The 20819-nt window shown below is 39.7% G+C and overlaps 1 protein-coding gene across 6 annotated transcripts in view; it reads left to right on the top strand.

Annotated features, from left to right (window-relative positions):
• ATXN3 (ataxin 3) overlaps window positions 1-20819 on the top strand; it is a 36487-nt gene that overhangs the window by 10046 nt on the left and 5622 nt on the right. For 3 of the 6 annotated variants that reach the window (XM_008530201.2, XM_008530200.2, XM_070594480.1), the window contains exons 4-10: window positions 357-442; window positions 910-976; window positions 3949-4036; window positions 8732-8864; window positions 9178-9344; window positions 10687-10783; window positions 17352-17464. In XM_008530201.2, coding sequence (XP_008528423.1) covers window positions 357-442; window positions 910-976; window positions 3949-4036; window positions 8732-8864; window positions 9178-9344; window positions 10687-10783; window positions 17352-17464 — 751 coding nt within the window. Of the gene's footprint in view, window positions 1-356; window positions 443-909; window positions 977-3948; window positions 4037-8731; window positions 8865-9177; window positions 9345-10686; window positions 10796-11712; window positions 11767-17351; window positions 17465-20819 lie in introns of those variants that run through there. The other 3 variants (XR_011533103.1, XR_011533104.1, XM_070594481.1) reach the window with 2 other exon arrangements.

The following is a 20819-nucleotide window of genomic DNA, read 5'->3' as shown; positions in this document are numbered from 1 at the left end:
CACTGCCTCCTGGGGGGTCCAGCACCCGCACCTTCAGACATGTGGCTGTGTGGATGTCCCAGACGTCTGTTGTGTTGTGTGAATGTCCTCTGTTGGTTTATAAATGTCCTTTTCGTTGTATTTTAGTGGGGAGAGACTAAGGGAACAGCTCACTCCACCATGATGCTGACGTTGCTCTGAGCTCACCACACCAGCTGCTATCCTGACTTACATACGTTTTTAAAACCACAGCCTTTTGGGGAAATTTATATATGAAGTAAAGTTGCTTGCACAACTGACATGGCTATACTACTTGAATTTGGAATTGAATGATTTAGTTCATGAAAAGTTGCTTTTTTTTTTTTTTTTTATAACAGGTTATAAGCAATGCCTTGAAAGTTTGGGGTTTAGAGCTAATCCTGTTCAATAGTCCAGAGTATCAGAGGCTCAGGATCGATCCCATGTAAGATTTTATTTTGCTTTTCTTACATGCCTTTTCCTAAATTTCATTTTTAGAGTCATATTTCTTCTAGAAGAAAAATGTATTTTGAATGCTTTTGTTTTGATGTTCCCTGTTTCATTCCCTCAGATTTTCCTCTCTCACCTTTTGGGGGATGTCCATGGACATCTGCCCGCTGAGCCTTCCTGACACCTCAGTGTCTGGCTGCGCAGAGTTGATCCTCGAATGCTGTGTGATGCTGTCATTTGTGCACAGCATCACTAATCTGCAGATTCATAGTGTTTTGTAATTTCTTAAGAATCAGTGGTATTTAACTATATCTTATAGTTAATTACATTTAACTATAATTATAAACATAACCCTAAATTATCATAAGTTTTGTGTAATACTTGCCAGTAAACAAACTAAATGAATATGAACTCTAATATTTTAGCTTAATATTATGTGTGTATTTTCTTTTCTTTTTCTAGAAATGAAAGATCATTTATATGCAATTATAAAGAACACTGGTTTACGGTTAGAAAATTAGGAAAACAGGTAATGTTCTAATTCTGCACTCCATCTGCAACTAAAATGTAAGGGTTTGGTGCCTTAAAGATGAAGAAACTCATCAGTAATGTGTGTGTTTGACATGGTTTCAATCTTGATAGATATAAATTTGCTATTTTAAAAAGACAGTATCAATTTCCATTTTAGATTTGTGACACTTACATACAGTTTAACTGTATCATAAGAAAAATTGTCTATTTAAGACAATGCAAATGTGGTTACTGTAAGTGGGTTTTTATCTGATAAAGATGTTCTGTTAGGTAACTATCACATTTATAGACTTGTATTTAGCAAAATAGTGTCACAAAGCCTGAAACAGTGTCCAGCATGATAAAAGTTTTCAACTATGTTTGCATAATAAGATTATTCACATTCCAAAATGCCACATAATAAATATATCTACATAAAGTCATTTGATTTTTTAAAAGAAAAAGAACATGGCATGTGTCTTGAGCAAACCTTTTTTAAGATCAAGCAATGTACCTAAAACGTTATTTTTAAAAATAATTACCAATGATCTCTATGCCCACAATTCCATTGTTGAAGCAATTATTTAAAGTCCTTTTTATTAGACTTTGAGTCTTTGAAAGAGTTATTGAAAATAAGCTAATACAATAAAAGGAGTGAACTATTGATACATGCAACAACGTGGATGGATCACAGAATAATTACACTGAGTGAAATAATCTAGACATAAAATAGTATGTAGTGTATGGTTCCATTTATGGAAAAGTCTACAAAATGCGAACTAATCGAGAGTCACTGAAAGCAGACTGACCAGTGGTTGCCTGTGGGTGAGGAGGGCAAGGAGCAGTGAAAGGAGGATTACAGGGCACAGAAACTGGGCAGCGATGAGTATGTTCACCCTCTTGGTTGTCATGGTTTCAAGAGTGTATGCATATGTTAGAACTTTTCAAATTGTACACTTTCTGTGCAGTTTATTGCATATCAGTTATACCTCAGTACAGCTGTTGAAGAAAATAAAATAGTACAAAGCAAAAAAAAAATGAAATCGAGAAAGAGTGCATTGAATTAAATCTTAGTAAAAGATAATTGAAACACCAAAGCTCTGCTGTTATCTTTTAAGTCAGCCTCCTAGAAGCAGCTTCCTCTTACATGGTTGTTTCTTGAAGTCCCTCCAGAGGAGCTAAGAGCAGGTAATGAGGTGTGGTGCAGCAGAGACTGACCAGAGGGGGAATCAACTCCAGGGAAAAACCCTGGCAGGACACTGCCTAGATGATTTAACCTCTGGGTTTTATTTATATCTTTAAAAAATTATGATCAAGGGGCCAGCCCTGTGGCCGGGTGGTTAAGCTCGCGGGCTCCGCTTCCGCCACCCAGAGTTTGCCAGTTTGGATCCTGGGTGCAGACATGGCACTGCTCATCAGGCCACACTGAGGCAGCGTCCCACATGCCACAACTAGAAGGACCCACAACTAAAAATACACAACTATGTACTGAGGGGACTTTGGGGAGAAAAAGGAAAAATAAAATTTAAAAAAAAATTAAAAAAAATTGTGATCAAGTGTTCTTTACTTTTTAAAGTAATTGCTGACTTTTTTAAGATTTGAAGACTTAGATTCCAGAAGTTCCTTTGTATTGATATACATCTTAACTTATATCATTAATTTGAAAGATTCTTAAAGTTTTAGTTTTTCAAAATTGAGTTTTTACATTTTTAAATTCTTTGACAAATACAAGAAATGTCAAATTTTAGCTTATTATCTTTGACTCTAATTTATATTTTTGTTTAAAATTATATTTTTCACTATAGGCTCTTTTGTCGGAGATCACTCTATAATGAAAACAATGACTGGAAAAATTAGTATCATCTATGTCAAAATTCAGGGAAGGTAGTTGGTCATGACTCTACAGTAACTTTTTTCTTTTTTTAAAGATTTTACTTTTCCTTTTTCTGCCCAAAGCCCCTTGGGACATAGTTGTATATTTTTAGTTGTGGGTCCTTCTGGTTGTAGCATGTGGGACGCCACCTCAGCGTGGCTTGATGAGCGGTGCCATGTCCGCACCCAGGATCTGAACTGCTGAAATCCCTGGCCGCCAAAGCAGAGCGCGAGAACTTAACCACTCGGCCACAGGGCCAGCCGCTCTACAGTAACTTTTAAAACTTTTTGTATCTTGTAGTCTAAATTAGGACTCCTATGAGGTAGTGACTAAATGATGTTAGCTAAATGTGATGGTGGCTTAATGATCTTTTTAAAATGAGTTGGTGATTACAAATTCTCTTCCTGGAATATCTAACTTTCTCACAATTAGAATCTTTTAGCCAAAATTATCAGTGATGGGAAAACTATGTAGTTGTCATTCTTCTTCCACAGCAATATGGTCTGGTTAGATTACAGTTAGGTGGGACTGATAATTTGAAAAACAATTAATTATAGCTATCAATAAAGGTACTTAAAGTACAATCAGTTTCTGTTCTTTTTGGGGGTGATATAAAGTTTATGGCTTAAAGCAAACTTTTATTTTTTTAATTTTTTTATATTTCGTGAGGATGATTAGCCCCGAGCTAACATCTGTTGCCAATCTTCCTCTTTTTGCTTGAGGAAGATTGTTGCCGAGCTCACATCTGGAGCAGTGTTCCTCTGTTTGTGTGGGACACCGCCACAGCATGGTGATGAGCGGTACTAGGTCAAGGCCTGGGATCCAAACCTGGGAGCCGCCAGCCACTGAAGCAGAGCACATGAACTTAACCACTACACCACCGGGCCAGCCCCACAAACTTTTATTTTTAAACATTTAATAGTGATAAATCTGCAACATTCTATTTCAGTTTTTTAAATCACGTTATTTAATTACTCTTAAAAATCTCGGTTTGACATATTTCCAGTGTTTAGGCAGTCTTACTAAGTTTAAATGGGTTATATCTATTCTTAATATGTGAAACTTCTCTGTTACTTACAATGTACGCTAACTTAAATATTGACTTTCTTTTTTTCCAGTGGTTCAACTTGAATTCTCTCTTGACGGGTCCAGAATTAATATCAGATACATACCTTGCACTTTTCTTGGCTCAATTACAACAGGAAGGTAAACAAAGACTGAAAATTTTATGATGGTATCTTTCAAAGTAGCCAAATAAAGCTAGCTCATTAGATGTGAATGTAACAGTACTGTTTTTGTGGCAGAGGCAGTGAAATGTTTGTTTTACTTGGTGAACTTGTGGCCGTGATTTGGCCAATCCTGTTAGGGGAGAGTTCTCGCTGACACCTGGCCCCTCCCGAGATGCTGCCTCCTTTACAGCCACTCTAACTAGTGGCTCTTTTTCCTTCCATACCCCACACAGCACAGGGTGCCAGGGCAGGGTGGGGGTTGGGGGGCTAGGTATACTTCTTGCCCATTCTAGGCCACTGTTCTTCCCTAAAACCTCTAGCTCCTTTGGAAGGCATGCCACTAGATTAAATGCTACCCTTGGCTCTGTTGCAGTCATCTCTGATCCTCCTCCTTTTTCATTGAAGATTTTAGGATCTGACTGTCTTCTCTCTGCTTCAACTCCTTCCGTCATTCTTAGTGATTTCTACATCAAAAATCAACCCAGTCCAATACTTTACTTCTTAATTTCAACGATCATTTTCTTCACTCTTGCCTTGCCGTTACTAATAACCGTACCACCTGCAAATCCCAATTACAAGCATCCTACTCTTTGACCATTGCTTCCTATGTTTATACCATATTTTCTGTTTTTTCCATTCCAACATTTCTTTAAATCTTACCACAAGGTCCAGACATTCTCCTTATAAATTTCTTTCTTACTCTGCTTATTTTCTATAATCCAACCTTATAATCACTTCGCAGCATTCCTCAGCTCCTTCCTCCTTCTCTCTCTCCATCATACTTTCATGACAAAATCCCAACCCTGGTTGAAACCAAATCTTAGTGTCCGTTCCTGCCCCAGAGCAGCTGAACATGGCTAAAGAATGACATAAAATATAATGATTGATTTTGCTTTAAATTTATGATCACAAACTTCAAATGAGCCTGTCGTGCTGCTCGACATTCCTACTGTTTTCTTAGTGAGTTCACTTGCTGCTCACCAACATGATTATTTCATAACTTGTCTCTGTAAACCTCTAAGCACTTCCTTCTCCCTTCCTCACTCCTGGCTTATGGCCTGCCTTTATAATCTACTGAGAAAACAGAAGCAATTAGAAGAGAACTTCTTCATCTTTCTGCCAGCAAATCTATCAACAACTCTCTATCTCTCCCTGTCCTTTGAGCCCACGGAAATAGCTGACTTGTCCCCTGCTCCTAACGGAGACTGGCCTCTCACTTAGCGGCTGGATCCCAGCTCCTCTACCTACTCAAGATCTTTGCTCCTATATCATCAGTTTTCCCCCACTTTGCTCTCTTATGCCTATCGGCAGAGAAATAGGCTCTTTATCTCCATTGATTAAGAAGAAAAAGCCTCTCTTAACTCCAGGAAACTCCAGCTGCCTCCCCATTTTCATTTTCTCCTTAGAATCGTCTCTCGTGTGTTGTCTTGTACTCATGATCTCACTCTAGTCACACTGTCATAACGATGTCACCCTCTTCTCACTGTCACCAATGACTTCCACATTTGCCACTGCCAGTATTCGTTTCTCAGTCTTCCTTTTATTTGCCTTCATCTTATTTGTGGATATAATTGACTACACCATACTTTAAACAGAACAAGATAAAACTTTATTGTCAAAATTTTCGAACAAATTTAAAAAGTAGAGAAAATAATGTGTTGAACTCTCATGTACCCTTCGCCCAGCTTCAACAATTATCTCATGGCCAATCTTCTTTTATCTATTCCTTACCCACTTCCTTCCACTGTTTATTTTGAGCAAATACAAGGCATCTTATAATTTTCTCTATGTTTTTTTAATTAAAATTTTTAAAAGCAAGGACTGTTGTAGCCACAATACTATAATCACATCTAAAAAATTTAACCACAGTGCTTTAATAACATCAGATACCCAGTCAGTGTTCAAATCTCCAGTCTCCTTAGTTCTGTTATGTTTTTTACAGTTTAATCAGGGAAGAAATAAGGTTCGTAGATTACACTGGATTGGTATGTCTTTTAAGTCTATAGGTTTTCTCTCTTTTTTATTTTTTCCTTAATTTATATGAAGAAAATAGGTCATTTGTTCCATTTCCCACATTCTGGATTTTGCTGGTTGAATCCCTATTTTCCTCTGAGCCCTGGCTACCTGATAGGCTAGTCCTTAGATCAAGAGGCTGGATCTGATTCAGGTTGATTTTGGGGAGACAGTGGAGGTCTCTTTACAGATGGTGTGGCGCTTGATGTCTCGTCTCTTCTTTGTGACTTGAGTAGCTATTGATGATCAATCTCTAGATTCGTTATTTCATTAAGGATTCCAAAATGGTGACAGTGGATTCCGATCGTTCCTTCATTTAGTTGCAGGGATACTTCTATACAAATAGACTTTCCCTCATCAATTATTTGCTTATCCTAAAATATAGTTCATATGGGAAAAGCAGGATAAATATTTCTTTCCTTTTATCAGTCATAGCGTCCTTCCTCCAAAGGATAACCTATTAGGTTTGTTTTCTTCTTTTACTGAAGTGTCATTGTAAACTAACCCATTAAAACAGTCCATTGTAATTATTATTCCTATTGATACTCAAATTGTTCCATTTTGGACCAGTGAGGAACCTTTGAAGTTGACTGCTAAGTTTCTGAAATGACCACTGCAGCCTTTTGAAGGCTTTCATTTTCGTGTAACAAGCTTTTTCAGGCTTATCTTATGTGTGTCCTGCCCTTTTAGTGATGGTGTTTAGAGGTCCCACTCCGGGCACTGGTGTGCTTATTGTTACTGGGTTGGTTGTCATGTAACGTTCTTTCCAATTCACATGTAGGATTATAGTATATTTGCTTCTTTGCTTTCATATACTTGTATCTCTTTTCTTTTATGCCTTAAAACACTAGTTTCTAATCATATCCTCCCCTCCACACTTGGCTTCCAGGCCACTATGCTCTGGTTTTCCTTGTATCTCATTGGCTGCTTCGTTCAGATTCCTTTTCCAATCTCTAACGATTGGAGTGACCAGAGTTGAGTCCTCAGACAACGTCTTGATTATGTGCTGTCCCATTATATTAAATATTATCTCTAAGATCTATATCCCAATAATTCCCAAACTTTTATCTTCTGCTTAGACATCTACCCTGAACACCAAACTCCTAACTTGGAAGTCCAGAAAGCATTTCACACTGAACATGTCTACAAAAGACTGATTATTTTTTTTTCTGAGGAAGACTTGCCCTGGGCTAACATCTGTTGCCAATCTTCCTCTATTTTGTATGTAAGCTGCCACCACAGCACAGCCGCTGACAGACGAGTGGTGTAGGTTCATGCCCAGGAACTGCACCCGGGCTGCTGAAGCAGAGTGTGCCGAACTTAACCACTAGGCTACTGGGGCTGGTCCAAGACTGATTTTTTTTTCATCATGCATCCCATCCCTCAGGTTTTCCCTTTCAGTAAGGATCGCTCTTCTTGAACTCTGGTTCTTGTGTGTTATGTTCATAAAGCAGCCCAGAGCTTTTAAAGAAAATGTCATGCATATTATGGCACGCCCTCATGCTTCGCCCTTCAGTAGCTTCCCAGCGCACTTAGAACGAAATCTAAAGTCTTGAATAAAAGCTCAGATATTCACTGTGCACCCAGACAAGACAGTTTCTGCTCTTCATGGTGCCCTTCATGGAATACCATGCTGGGCTGACATGCTTATGCTGAGATCTGAAACAGTTTTACTGGCACAAAACGGGTTAAACCATCTGAACTCTGAGCACACTTGTCCTTGTAAAAAAAATATTGTGTATTATGATTTACTGTTTTCAGTTTTTCCATTAATAGTCCTTTTGATCTTTGTTTATTTGTTTCATTATCTGGTAATGCTCACAAAGGCTATCCAGTAACAAGCACCGAAGTTTAAGAAACATTTATATGGAAAAGCTTAAATTGATTGGAATGACTTAGATATAGAGCACCCTTATTTAGTTTTTGTATGTAGTATCCAGCTGGGAAAACCCTGGCTTTCTAGAATCATATTTATAAAAAGTTACGCTGGACCATTGTAATGCTTTCAAAACACGAGCCACATCTTCAGCACCTTGGCTGGATTTGGGGTCTTGGCTTCCCAGCCTGTTTTCGCTTAAAAGGAAGGTGTGTGTCTGTGTCTGTCTGTCAGGGTGGGGGCAGCTTTTCCACAGATGGCTCATCTTGCCCGTGTTGCACAGTATTACACACATTATCCGATTGCGTCCTCACGACAGCCCTCAGCATCACTGTTTAATGATTGAAGAAATCAGGGTGTAGATGGGTCTCTAGATTTTCCAGAGACCATGCAGCTGGGAAGTGGACAGGCTAGGGTTAAAACCCACACAGTGGGATTCCAGAGTCCTTGCTCTTTCCCCCTCCTTTACCTGCCTCTCTGTTACTTGGTCAAGCACTGTTTTAGTAGGGCCCTTTAAGATATTATTTCACTTACGTCTCATAGTCACTCTGTGAGATGACTAGTCCCGTTTTACAGGTGAAGAAAGTGAGGCACAGAGACTTTAAGTAATTTGTCCTAAATCACCCCACTAGTACTTGTAAGAATCACTGTTTGAACCCAGTTCTTTCTGACTCCGTAGATCGTACTCTTTCCACTGTCCTCTGCTGCCTCTATCTGCTAGCATTTTAAATCAACTTTGAATCCCTTACTAGCTGTTTTAGTCTATTTTTGCCTTTTTTTTAGGTTATTCTATATTTGTTGTTAAGGGTGATCTGCCAGATTGTGAAGCTGACCAACTCCTGCAGATGATCAGGGTCCAACAGATGCATCGACCAAAACTTATTGGAGAAGAGCTAGCACAATTAAAGGAACAGAGGTAAAACCAAACCTGCAGCCTGGAATATAGGATAGCGTTTTATTGCAAGAATTAAATTTTCATGCTTACATTGAATGTGCGGTCCTTTTATTATTGGTGATTTTTTTTTTTTAGTAAAGTTTATTGGTTCAAACTTGAATCAACTCTGAATTACTTAAATATGTTAACTTAGATTCACGTCGCAACGCAGTCTTATATGCCAGACAATGTATACGTTTTGTCTTACATAGAATTTTTGGTTTGTAAATGTCTTTATGTTGTATCTGAAATAGAAGACTGGTCCGCAGTTATCATCAGTGCCTTTGTTCTTTAGAGTCCAGAAAACGGATCTGGAACGAGTCTTAGAAGCAAACGATGGGTCAGGAATGGTGGACGAAGATGAGGAGGATCTCCAGAGGGCCCTGGCGCTGAGTCGCCAAGAAATCGACATGGAGGATGAAGAAGCAGACCTCCGCAGGGCCATTCAGCTCAGTATGCAAGGTATGGACGCCCCGACATGCACTTTATCTGTTGTCGAAGAACTGGTTCAGATTATTCTTAGATCCCTGAGAAGTTAACGTACTGTTAGCAGAAGTTCTGAGACAGTCACCACAGAAACAAGGGCTGTGTCCACTCAGCCGTTCTTTCAGATTTCTTTTAATCCAAGTAACTTTTTACAACCTATGGTATATTAGCATTAGTTATATTTCTGGTTATTCTATTTGGTTATAATACAGTACTAATACAACAGTAGACTAAGGTTAATGTTTGTGGAGGTCCGTTGACCCTGACCCAGACCAGCTGTTTTATAAATATGCTATTGGACATGAAAGAAGGCCTGGACAGAGAGTATAAACTGATTTTACAAAAATCTAACACTTAGTGGCCATGCAACTTAAAGCTCAAGGCCATGCGGTGGGCCCGCTTTTTTAGTGCTGGAAACCCATCAGCAGAGTGTGAGGATTTAACCCCTCGGAAACCAGGCTGCGGGAAGTGTCTGAGACGTAGCTCGAGGTGGCTTACTTAAAAGTGTGAGGGTTGGTTTTGGTTTTGGTGTTTTTGGTAGTTTTATTTTTTCTAATTAACATGAATTTGTACTTTCTAATGAAATTACTCTAGCAATTGAATTCCTTAAATACCTATAAAATTGAGGTTCCTTTAATATAAAGATTATCCTTTTTGTGCCGTATTTCACCCTGAATTTCTCATGCCTCCTGGCACACCGCTGAGCACTCCACGTGGTGTGCAATCCCATTTTTGATTCATAGAGCCCTGCTGGATTAGCCCAATAATGGACAGACACCACTCTTATCATTTTAGATATTTTTGTGTATTTCACTCTTGTTCCCACTTTATTTTACAATTTGTGCAGAATCTCTGGTCTGTGCGGCTATTAAGTGAGAACATGGAAACATAAGTTGTTGTAGTACCCAAATGTTTGGGGATAGCGGAATACAGAGAATGGGTTTGTTTTGTGATCATCCACAAGTTGCTTTTAGGAATTCTTTGCCTTTGAAAGTGTAGGTTCATTTCTAATAAGTTAAAAAGAGCACATAAGTTTGGTGTCAACGGCTCTTCCTACCGAGTTGGTCGTTGGGCTTCTTTCCTCCCCTCCACCTCATCACAGATGGCGACAGCTTTGCTCGCAGTGGACACAGGTTAAATTTGAACCACCTTATTCAGATTTTCCCTGGGCCTTTCAGAGCCTTTCTTCTATTTACAGAATAGTAGCAGAATGTTTTTAAGAAGAAAACTTTACAAAAACTTGCTCAAATAAGTAGAAACATCATTTCTTGAATTGGTAAATAAAATGACTTTTTTGTTCCATTTCTTTTGTTTTCAGGTAGTTCCAGAAATGCATCTCAAGATATTCCACAGACGTCAGGTACGCATCTTACTTCAGAAGAGCTACGGAAAAGAAGAGAAGCCTACTTTGAAAAGTAAAGTAGTTGGTACAATATTAAAATTGCATATTTAATATTTACTTTGGCTATTTTGTCTATTTATAAACGTACAGCTTTGGCTTAAACTATTTATTTTATTTAGGATTCTCTCCTTTTACAAAACTGGTTACTGCCTGAGCCCTGTGAACATTTGAATGTATTTTTTAAAAAATTTACAGCAAATAAAAACTGAAATGAAACGTAGTTTTAGGGAAAAACTTTACCCCAATACTAATGAAATAGGGTGAAGGACACCCTGTAAAATTTCAGTCATCAAAAGAAAATGGAATTGGGCCAAAACAAGAACAATGCTAACGATCCTTTGAATGTGCTGCTTGGTTTCCTAACCCTGCAGAGTTCTTCTGTCAATTAACAGGAAAACAGCATTTGCGTTAGCAAGCACACTCCCAAATAGAGGTGGTGGTTAATTGCTGTACTCGTTGCCACTATGAGGGGGGTACCACAGGCCTGTCAGCATCGGGGATGTGGGGGCAAACCATAAATCAGAATCATCAGCTCTAAAACCTGACTTTGATCCTGGCTTTGTAAGGTGCTCTCAAAACAGAAATTTCACCCTATAATAATATCAGCCTTTCAGTCACTATCAGTGACAAGCCTTCTTCCTTTTTTCTTCTTTAATGATAAAGCTCCATCTTAGAGATTACAAAGTCTACAGTAGGTATTCAGATCCTGTGATCCCAGGTCAGAAAACAAAAGGCCAGTGGCGAAATCTGGCCTTTATTTATTGTATTTCATAAATGCTAAGATGCACATATTTTCACAGTTCAACATCTCTGCAACTAAGAAGCAGTGTCTTACCATCATAATTGGCAGTATTTTAGCAGTATCTAAAATATTGGAGCATTTTTCATTTGATGGTGTAATGAAGATAATATTTACCTTCTTTTCTGTTTGTTTTTTTTAAGTCACAACTCAGAAGTATATGAAGGAAAGTTATGATCAACTGACATCCTCTTAATGTGAGATATTTCTAGTCTTTGTTCAGTGACAGATTAATGCATTAGATATAAAATTTCAAAATAGTGCTTATTAGTGCTTTTCACTTCTTTTTAAATTTTAAAATTAGCTTTATTTTTTAGTTAAGATAACTTCAAGTTTATATAAAATAGAGAAAGCCGCATAATGAAGCCCTGCTTACCCCTTGCTTGGGTTTAACAGATATCAGCATGTGGTCAATGTTGTTTTTTATGCGCCCGTCTCCCATGCTTTCCGCTCTGCCACCCCTAAGCTGGAATTATTTTGTGACAAATCTAAATCATCATATCACTTCACCCATATTTATTTCAGTGTGTGTGTAAAATATATGTTTTTTTTTTATACAGAGTCAAAGGCTACTGTCACACAATAATGTTAATAATTATCACCTGATAATTATTAATGAGAATTCTATAATACCATCAAATATCTAGTTAGTGTTCAAGATAACTTAAAACTACTTAATTAGATAAAAAGTAATATTCCAGAAAGTTTATTTTAAGACATCTCAAAATTGAAAGAAAACATAATAACACTAATAGCTGATGTTAGTGTTTTGGCCCATTCTCTTCTGTTCACACAGACACACATATAATGTATATTAGTTAGACCCATTTTCCCGTGATAGTAAATATTTTTTTAATAGGCTGAATATTTCATAAAATGAATATATGTGACATAATTGTGTATAACCCTTTTGACTTTTGCTATTATAATTGATAGGGCAGTGAACAGTGTGCTGACTCCATGCCTCAAGTCTCTTGCCATTTCTTCTGATTGTCCTGAGGATGTCAGATTATTGGGTTAAAGGACATGAGCTTTTTTTTTTTTTTTTTAAGATCGGCACCTGAGCAACATCTGTTGCCAATCTTACTATTTTTTTTCTTTGCTGCTTCTTCTCCCCAAAGCCCCCCAGTACATAGCTGTATGTTCTAGCTGTAGGTCCTTCTGGTTGTGCTGTGTGGGACGCCGCCTCAGCATGGCCTGATGAGCGGTGCCATGTCCACACCCAGGATCCGAACCAGTGAAACCTCCACTGAAGTGCAGCACGCAAACTTAACCACTTGGCCACGGGGCTGGCCCCTGGACATGAGCGTTTTTGAGGCCTTGGTATAGATTTCTAAACTGCTCTCCAGAACAGTTCCCAAGCAACACTTCGACCATGCTTCTTTCCGACTTTGCTTTTTGCCAGAATAAAATGGTCCCAATAGACATGCTTTATAGAGAAACTACAAAATTCACAAATACATGTAAGAAAGGAAAAATGTCTTTTGTTTTTAAAGTTCATTTTTTCTTTCTTTCTTTTATTTTATTTTATTGAGGAAGATTAGCCGTGAGCTAACATCTGCTGCCAATCCCCTCCTCTTCTTGCTGAGGAAAACTGGCCCTGAGCTAACATCCTTGCCCATCTTCCTCTACTTTATATGTGGGATGCCTGCCACAGCATGGCTTGACAAGCAGTGTGTAGGTCCACACCCAGGATCCAAACTGGTGAACCCCGGACTGCTGAAGCAGAACATACAAACTTAACTACTGTGCCACCAGGCTGGCCCAAAAAAATCTTTAAAGTATAAAAACAGGCTGGCCCCATTGCCTAGTGGGTAAAATTCTGCGTGGTCTGCTTTGTCGGCCCAGGTTTGTGGGTTTGGATCCCTGGCACCTACCTACACCACTTGTCAGCCATGCTGTGGTGGCAACCCACAAATGAAATAGAGGAAGATTGGCAGCAGATGTTAGCTCAGGGCAAATCTTCCTCAGCAAAAAAAAAAAAATACATTTAAAAAAATAAAGTATAAAAACACATCACTCTTTTACTTAAAAATATTTTTAGATTTTTTATATTAAAAAATGGAACTTCCAATAAATTAAACGTTTTATAGTAGATAGGATAATACAGTAACATTCCACAATGACTAAGTAAGTTATAATAAGCACAATGCCATCGATAACTAATACAGATGTCTTAGTCAACCTGGCGCCCTTTTTAAAATGTTTGAGCATTGGTATGGTTCCTTCCTGATTGGAGGGGAGTTGATTGTGTAGGAAGGTGTGGAGGACGTGATGGTTTCCAGCTTCAGCTTTTCATCCTCTGCCTCCTGGTTTGACCTTGAAAATACTGGTGGGAACTTTCTACAGAGTGACGTGTTGCTGAGAAGAGTTGAGAGCTAACTCCTTGGTGTTTCTTTTTTTTTTTAATAGTTTTGCTTTATTTTTTTGTTTTTATTTTATTTTTTTCTTTTGAGGAAGATTAGCCCTGAGCTAACATCTGCCACCAATCCTCCCCTTTCTGCTGAGGAGGACTGGCCCTGAGCTAACATCCGTGCCCATCGTCCTCTACTTTATACGTGGGACGCCTACCACAGCATGGTGTGCCAAGCGGTGCCGTGTCCGCACCTGGAATCCGAACCAGCAAACCCCAGGCTGCTGAAGGAGAATGTGCGCAATTAACTGCTGCGCCACCGGCTGGCCCCTTGGTGTTTCTTTTTAATGTTGGCACTCAGAATCTTACAGGACTTATTAGGAAAGGAGTTGAGAAACTAATATTTGCGTTTCACTAGAATTCCCAATTCCTAAGCCTAGATGGGTCCTTGTCCCTCTAGCTTCCATCTTTGGGAACTTGGCTCCGAAGTTATCAAGCTGACTCTTCCCTCTGACCCTCTCCAAACCGTCCCTGAGGCCAACTTGTTATTCATTCAAATTGATCGAGTTTTTTTCCCATAGAGTATTTGAAGCTTCATACTTAATATAGTAACCACAGTATTCATTCATCGAGCATAAAAATACTGTTAAAAATCTACCTGTTACAAATTCATACTTTATGAGTAAGAGTTGTTAATATTTTCATAGCCATGATATTTTCTCCAGTAGTAATCTCGAAATGCATTTTACCTATCATAAAACTCCGAGCAAAACTCGACTGTGTCAGCTATGTCACTGCCTTAACTCACATGTTATGAGCATCAAATTGGGCAATGTGTGTGAAACTGTTTCGTAAACTGTCAAGTATTCCACAGATGTGTGTTAGCCTCATTAATGTCTCCTCTAGATGTAGCTCTGAGATGATGAAGATTCTTTCTTTCTGTCACTAAAAAACTGTTTCCCAACGAGCAGGGGAACATGTTTTCATGGTCCTGGATTGCTCTGATTTTCTGATTGCCTGAAACTTGAGCCAGCACGTCAGTGGCGTGGTACAGTTTATCAGGGTTCAGTTTAACAGACAGAAACTATCAGAGGTGTTTTAAGCAGAAAACTAATACAGAAATTAAGGGCTTCCACAATCTTAGGAAGAACTGGAGGTGCAGGCTGTGGGCCAGGCCTCCAGAATTCCAGACCCATTTGTTGGAAGAGCTTTGGACACTGCCCTCCTTGGGACGATGGGGAATCAGGATATTGAGTTTAAGGACACGCTGCTATAGCTGTGATCCTAGGATCAGGACGCTGCCACCACAGTTGCCCAGACATGGGAATATGAAGTCTGCCCCCCGCAACTGTGGAGAAGCGGGGTTCTGGGACTGGCATTGCCGTGACTTGACTTGCCCGAGAGAAGATCCTCAGCAGCAGGAGTATGGCTCTGCCTCCTCTCTGCCTTTTAAATCTCATGTGAGTGTCTAATGGTTTCCAGAATCCTGCTGTAAAGCTATCTAAGGTGCAGTTCTGAGCTTCCCAGCCTCTGTACGACTGAAGGCACATTAGAAGCACCGTGGGAAGGGATGCTAGTGTTCTTTGAACATGCTCCGTCTTACGGTGTCATCACATATGAAAGGTGTCCACATTGTTTCAGACTTGGCAATTCATTTACTTCTCACCTTTCATAAACGTCAGGTAGAATAAAGGTCCTCCCTCTGAGGTCACTGTCTCACCTACCCTCCCTTGCATTCTGACGTACTTCCTTGAGTGGAGGGGGAAGAGGGCTTGGAGAGAGAGCTGATGTGCCAGGCACTCTTCATAACTCAGCCTGTCTTTCTCGGGCTGGGTTCCAGAATCGGGTTATGCTCCTGGGAACGTACTGCCCATGTGTACATCATTAGCCATGCATCCCAGGGAGTCATAAACCTATCCAGATGTCAGTATGCTGACTCAAAGGTCAACAGGGAGGAATTGCAATTCCCACTGGTTGAATTTTCTTTGTTCCTCATATTTAAAACACAAGGTTAAGAGGGACCCTGGAAAAAAATGTGCTGTTCTGTTAATAGTGTTGCTGGTAATTAAAAAATCCTTGTATGCATTTTTTGACAGCTAAAGCTTCTCACTCAGACTGTCAGCTGTTTATAAATTTGTTTCTTTAATTTTCAGCATATATGCGTGTATATATGTGAAACAATTTTAAATTTACATAAAAGCATAAATAGTTCACAGAGCTCCTTATACCCTTCACCCAGATTCCCTAATTATTGACATTTCTGAACCGTTTGAGAATAACTTCCAGGCATGATTTTCATTACATCTCAGTACTTCAGTGTATATTTCCTAAGTACAAGGACACCCTTGTGTATATTTACATCATAACCGTCATGTTTAAATGTTTTAAATTGTGGATTTTTATGATTTTCTCCTTTTGGGAAAAAAATACAGGGAGAGCTTATTTTAATGCAATAGATACTACTGAAACTTGGTAATGCATATTAAACAGTTGTTTTCATTTCTTTCATTCATGAAGTATTTGGCATTGGGGAAACAAACAAGAAAAGGTTTGGGCTCTTGTTAGCTTACACTCTAAAGACAGAGACAGACGAACAGAAGAATATCAGAGGGTGATATGTTTCTGCTGCAAATTCAAACACAGTGCTGAGAGAACCAGAATGCCAGGTGGCTCCCTCAGGTGGGGTGGTCAGGAGCTGTATCTCTGAGGAGGTATTTAAGCTCAGATGTGAATGACAGGAAGGAGCCAGCCATGGAAAGATCATGTTAATGGATATGGTAATTTGAGATGCTTTATCTTCTCAAAGGTGCTTATGTTCACTGACTTCCAGCAAAATTAAGGATCTGGAAACCAACATATTTGCATAAAAATAGCTACCAGTGAATCCTTTTTTTTTTTTTTTAAGATTGGCACCTGAGCTAACAACTGTTGCCAATCTTATTTTTTTTTTTCTGCTTTTTCTCCCCAAATCCCCCCAGTACATAGTTGTATATTTTAGTTGTGGGTCCTTCTAGTTGTGGCATGTGGGACGCCACCTCACTGTGGCCTGATGAGCAGTGCCGTGTCCGCGCCCAGGATCCGAACTGGTGAAACCCTGGGCCTCCAAAGTGGAGCTCGCAAACCTACACTCGGCCACAGGGCTGGCCCCCCAGTGAATCCTTTGGTACAATGTGTTATTTTGTGGTAAAAATACCTACCTATTAATTTGTCTGATAAATTCCAATTTTATATCCAGGTTTCCTAGGATCAGCACTGTGATACTTTGAAGCAATATATATATCAGACTGATTGTTCTTGCGTTTTTTTGTGGTGTTCATGCCAGTGACTCTTTTGTTTTGTGGAACCTTTTCCTACATGAATAGTTTTTCTCAGGGCGTATTTATTCTTAGGGTTGGTTTTTCTAACGTACGTTCCCTTTTGAATGTTCAGGCAGCAGCAGCAGCAGCAGCAGCAGCAAGAGCAGCAGCAAGCTCCACCAGGCCAGTTGTCCCATCCGTGTGAAAGGCCGACCACAAGCTCAGGAGCACCGGGCAGTGATCTAGGTACGCCTCTGACTGCCCATCACGTCTGTTACCTGCACCCTCTGTTGGACACGTAGGCTCCGTGTGATTTGGGCTCTACAGGCTTTTTTCTCCTTTCTTTAATGGTATTGAAACTCTCGAAGGAATTTGTAATCTACTAAATTTTCCTGGATTAAGGAGCAGGCTGACTAGAGCACTCAATGAAGGTTTTGCTTTAAAATGATAAACACTACTTGCAACTTCACAGTAATTACTACATTCTGCAAAGGTTCCTCCAAGCTAGTAAATATTAGTAGGTGGGAAATAAATACATTTTATGACCTGGAAAACTAAAAACACCTGAGTATAGTCTCAATAGCAACAGGAAGTCCAGAATTACTTCTCAGGCCTTGGTTTAATAGGTCTTAAACTTTGGCCAATTATTGTTAGTAGAAGTTGAGTGAAAAAGAAAATATAGATGACAAAGGACTTGTAAGCAGAATATATAAAGAACTCTGAAAACGGAAATAAGAAAACAACTCAAGAAAATCAGCGAAGTATCTGAACAGACACTTTACCAAATAAAATATATGGATCACAAATAAGCACATGAAAAGATGCAAATTAGTACCACAATGAGATACCATTACACACCTGTAAGAATGGCTTAATAAAAAAGTAAAATCAGGGGCTGGCCTGGTGGTGCAGTGGTTAAGTTCATGCGCTCCACTTCAGCAGCCCCGGGTTCGCAGGTTTGGATCCCAGGCGCAGACCTAGCACTGCTCATCAAGCCATGCTGTGGCAGCGTCCCACATATAAAATAGAGGAAGATTGCCACAGATGTTAGCTCAGTGACAATCCTCTCCAGCAAAAAGAAGAAGATTGGCAACAGATGTTAGCTCAGGGCCAATCTTTCTCACCAAAATAATAATAATAAAATTGACAATACCAAATGCTAGCAAGGGTCAGAGCAAGTGGGACTCTCAAAAATTGTTGGTAAGAATGTAAAATGATAAGCAACTTTGGAAAACAGTTTAGTATTTTCTTATAAACTTAAATGTTAACCATGTGATCCAGTAGTCCCACTCCTAGATATGTAACCAAAAGAAAGGAAAACTTAGGTTCACACGAAAGCTTGTATGTGAATGCTTATGGCAGCTTTATTCATAATTGCCAAAACCTGGAAACTGTCTAAATGTTGTCCTTCACCTAGTGAATGGATGCACAAACTATGGTACATTCAAACCATGGACTACTATTTAGCGATAAAAAGGAATGAACTGTTTTTTACCCTACTCCTCCTGCTAGGTACAGCTAACTACCCTGGGCATTTGTGTAAAACAAACATAAGAAGACTCTGAAAGGTAGAGAAGACAGACTGGCTGGGAAGCTCAGGACCAGAGGAACAACATAGTAGTGAATGGCCTGGCTTTTCTTGTTGCCTCATCTGTCCTGGATGTGGTGCTAGAGAAGCCATGGGCGCAGACCAAGAAGAAAGCCCCAAGAAAAGCCTGCTCGATGTAGCCAAAAGGGACCCCCTTGCAAGACAAAAACTTTTCGATAATAAACACTCTAGTCCAGCCGAACTAGACTAAGTAAATAAACTGGCCCTACCGCCACCCCACCCTGTCAGCCAAGGCCAAGTGCGAGCCTAGACTTGTATCCCCACCTGGCAGTAACGAGGCACATCTCCCCCTTCCCCTGGCCAGGTGGTGTCAGAGAAAGCCAAGTGGGGAGCTGGGATTTGCATTCCCTCCAGGAGACATCGAAGCCCCCTTTCCCATGGTGTCAGTGGTCATTGGGAGCCTGGACTTCCACCCAGTGATGAGGAGGCATCCCTATGCCTTCCCGCCTGGGTGGTATGCCTAGTGGAGATCAGGACTGTCACTGATTCAAGGCAGTAATGGGGCCACTACCACAGTGTCAGTAAGAAGCAGTAACGAGGCATTCCTACCCCTCCCAGTCAGAGAGAGATCAGTGGAGGACAGTGGGAAGCAGAACTCCCACGTGTGTTCAGCAGTAATGATCACACACCCCTCGCCATATCTGGCAGCAGCAAGGCAGCACCCCTTTTCCCCCACTGGTGCTATGTTGGAGGAGGCCTGCTGAAAGAGAAGACCTAACTAAGAGTCACGGTCTTGTCGCATAATACCAAAAGGTGCAGGATTCAGTCGAAAATCACTTGTCATATCAAAAGCCAGGAAAACTTCAACTTGAATAAGAAAAGACAATCAAAAGACACCATCACCAAGACGACACTGATGTTAGAATGATCTGACTTGGATTTTCAAAGCAGTCATTGTGAAAATGCAACAGTGAGCAATTACAAACATGCTTGACAGAGATGAAAAAACAGAAGGTCTTAGGAAAGAAAAAGAAGATATAGAGGAGAACCAAATGAAATTTTAGAACTGAAAAATGGCAATAGCTGAAATTTTAAAACTCAGTGGGTGGACCCACCAGGTGAATGGAAGGACAGAGGAAAGAATCAGTGACCTTGAAGACAGAACCATAGAAATTACCCATTCTGAGCAACAGAGAGAATTAGACTGGAAATAATTAGTGGAGCCTTTGAGACCTGTGGGACTATAATAAAAAATGTAACATTTGTGCCTTGGGAGTACGAGAAGGACATGAGAAAGAGGGTGGAGGTGACGGCTGAAAATTCCCCAAATTTGGCAAAAGATACAAACCTACAGATTCAGGAAGCTGAGTGAATCCCAAACAAGATAAAGCCAGAGAAATCCACACGAAGATACATCGCAGCCTAACTTCTGAAAACTGAAGAGAAAACAAGAAAATCTTGAAACCAGCCAGAAACACCTTATCTGCAGCAATTTGCGTGACAGCAGGTTTCTCATCTGAAATCAGGGAGGTCAGAAGGAAGCAGCACAACATTTTTCTAGTGTGGAAAGAAAGGAACTCTCAACCCAGAGTTCTGTATCCAGTGAAAACGTGCTTCAGGAATAAAAGGGAATATTAGAGAATTTGTCACCAGCAGACTTACCCTAAAATAATGGCTAAAGGAAGTTCTCTAAGCAGAAATGATAAAAGAAGTAACTTGGAACATCAGGAATGAAAAAAGAACAATAGAATAAAAATATGGATAAACGCAATAGATTTTCCTCTATTTTTGAGTTTTCTAAATTATGCTTGATGATTAAAGCAAGAATTATAACATTGATTTGGTTTTTAGTGTAAATATAGGAAGTCTTTAAGGCAGTTACATTATAAATGGGAGAGTAAAGGGATATAAAGGGAGGTAAAATGTCTACATTTCATTTGAACTGGTACAGCCACTCCAGACAATAATTTGGCAATTTCTATAAAAATGGAACATACACTGACCGTACAACCCAGCAGTTACACTCCTGAGCATTTAAACTCAGAGAAATGA

This window comes from Equus przewalskii, chromosome 25, assembly GCF_037783145.1.
Source record: "Equus przewalskii isolate Varuska chromosome 25, EquPr2, whole genome shotgun sequence".
Lineage (NCBI taxonomy): Eukaryota > Metazoa > Chordata > Mammalia > Perissodactyla > Equidae > Equus > Equus przewalskii.
Note: the sequence above shows the minus strand (reverse complement) of the source record. Positions and strands in the feature narration are given on the sequence as shown.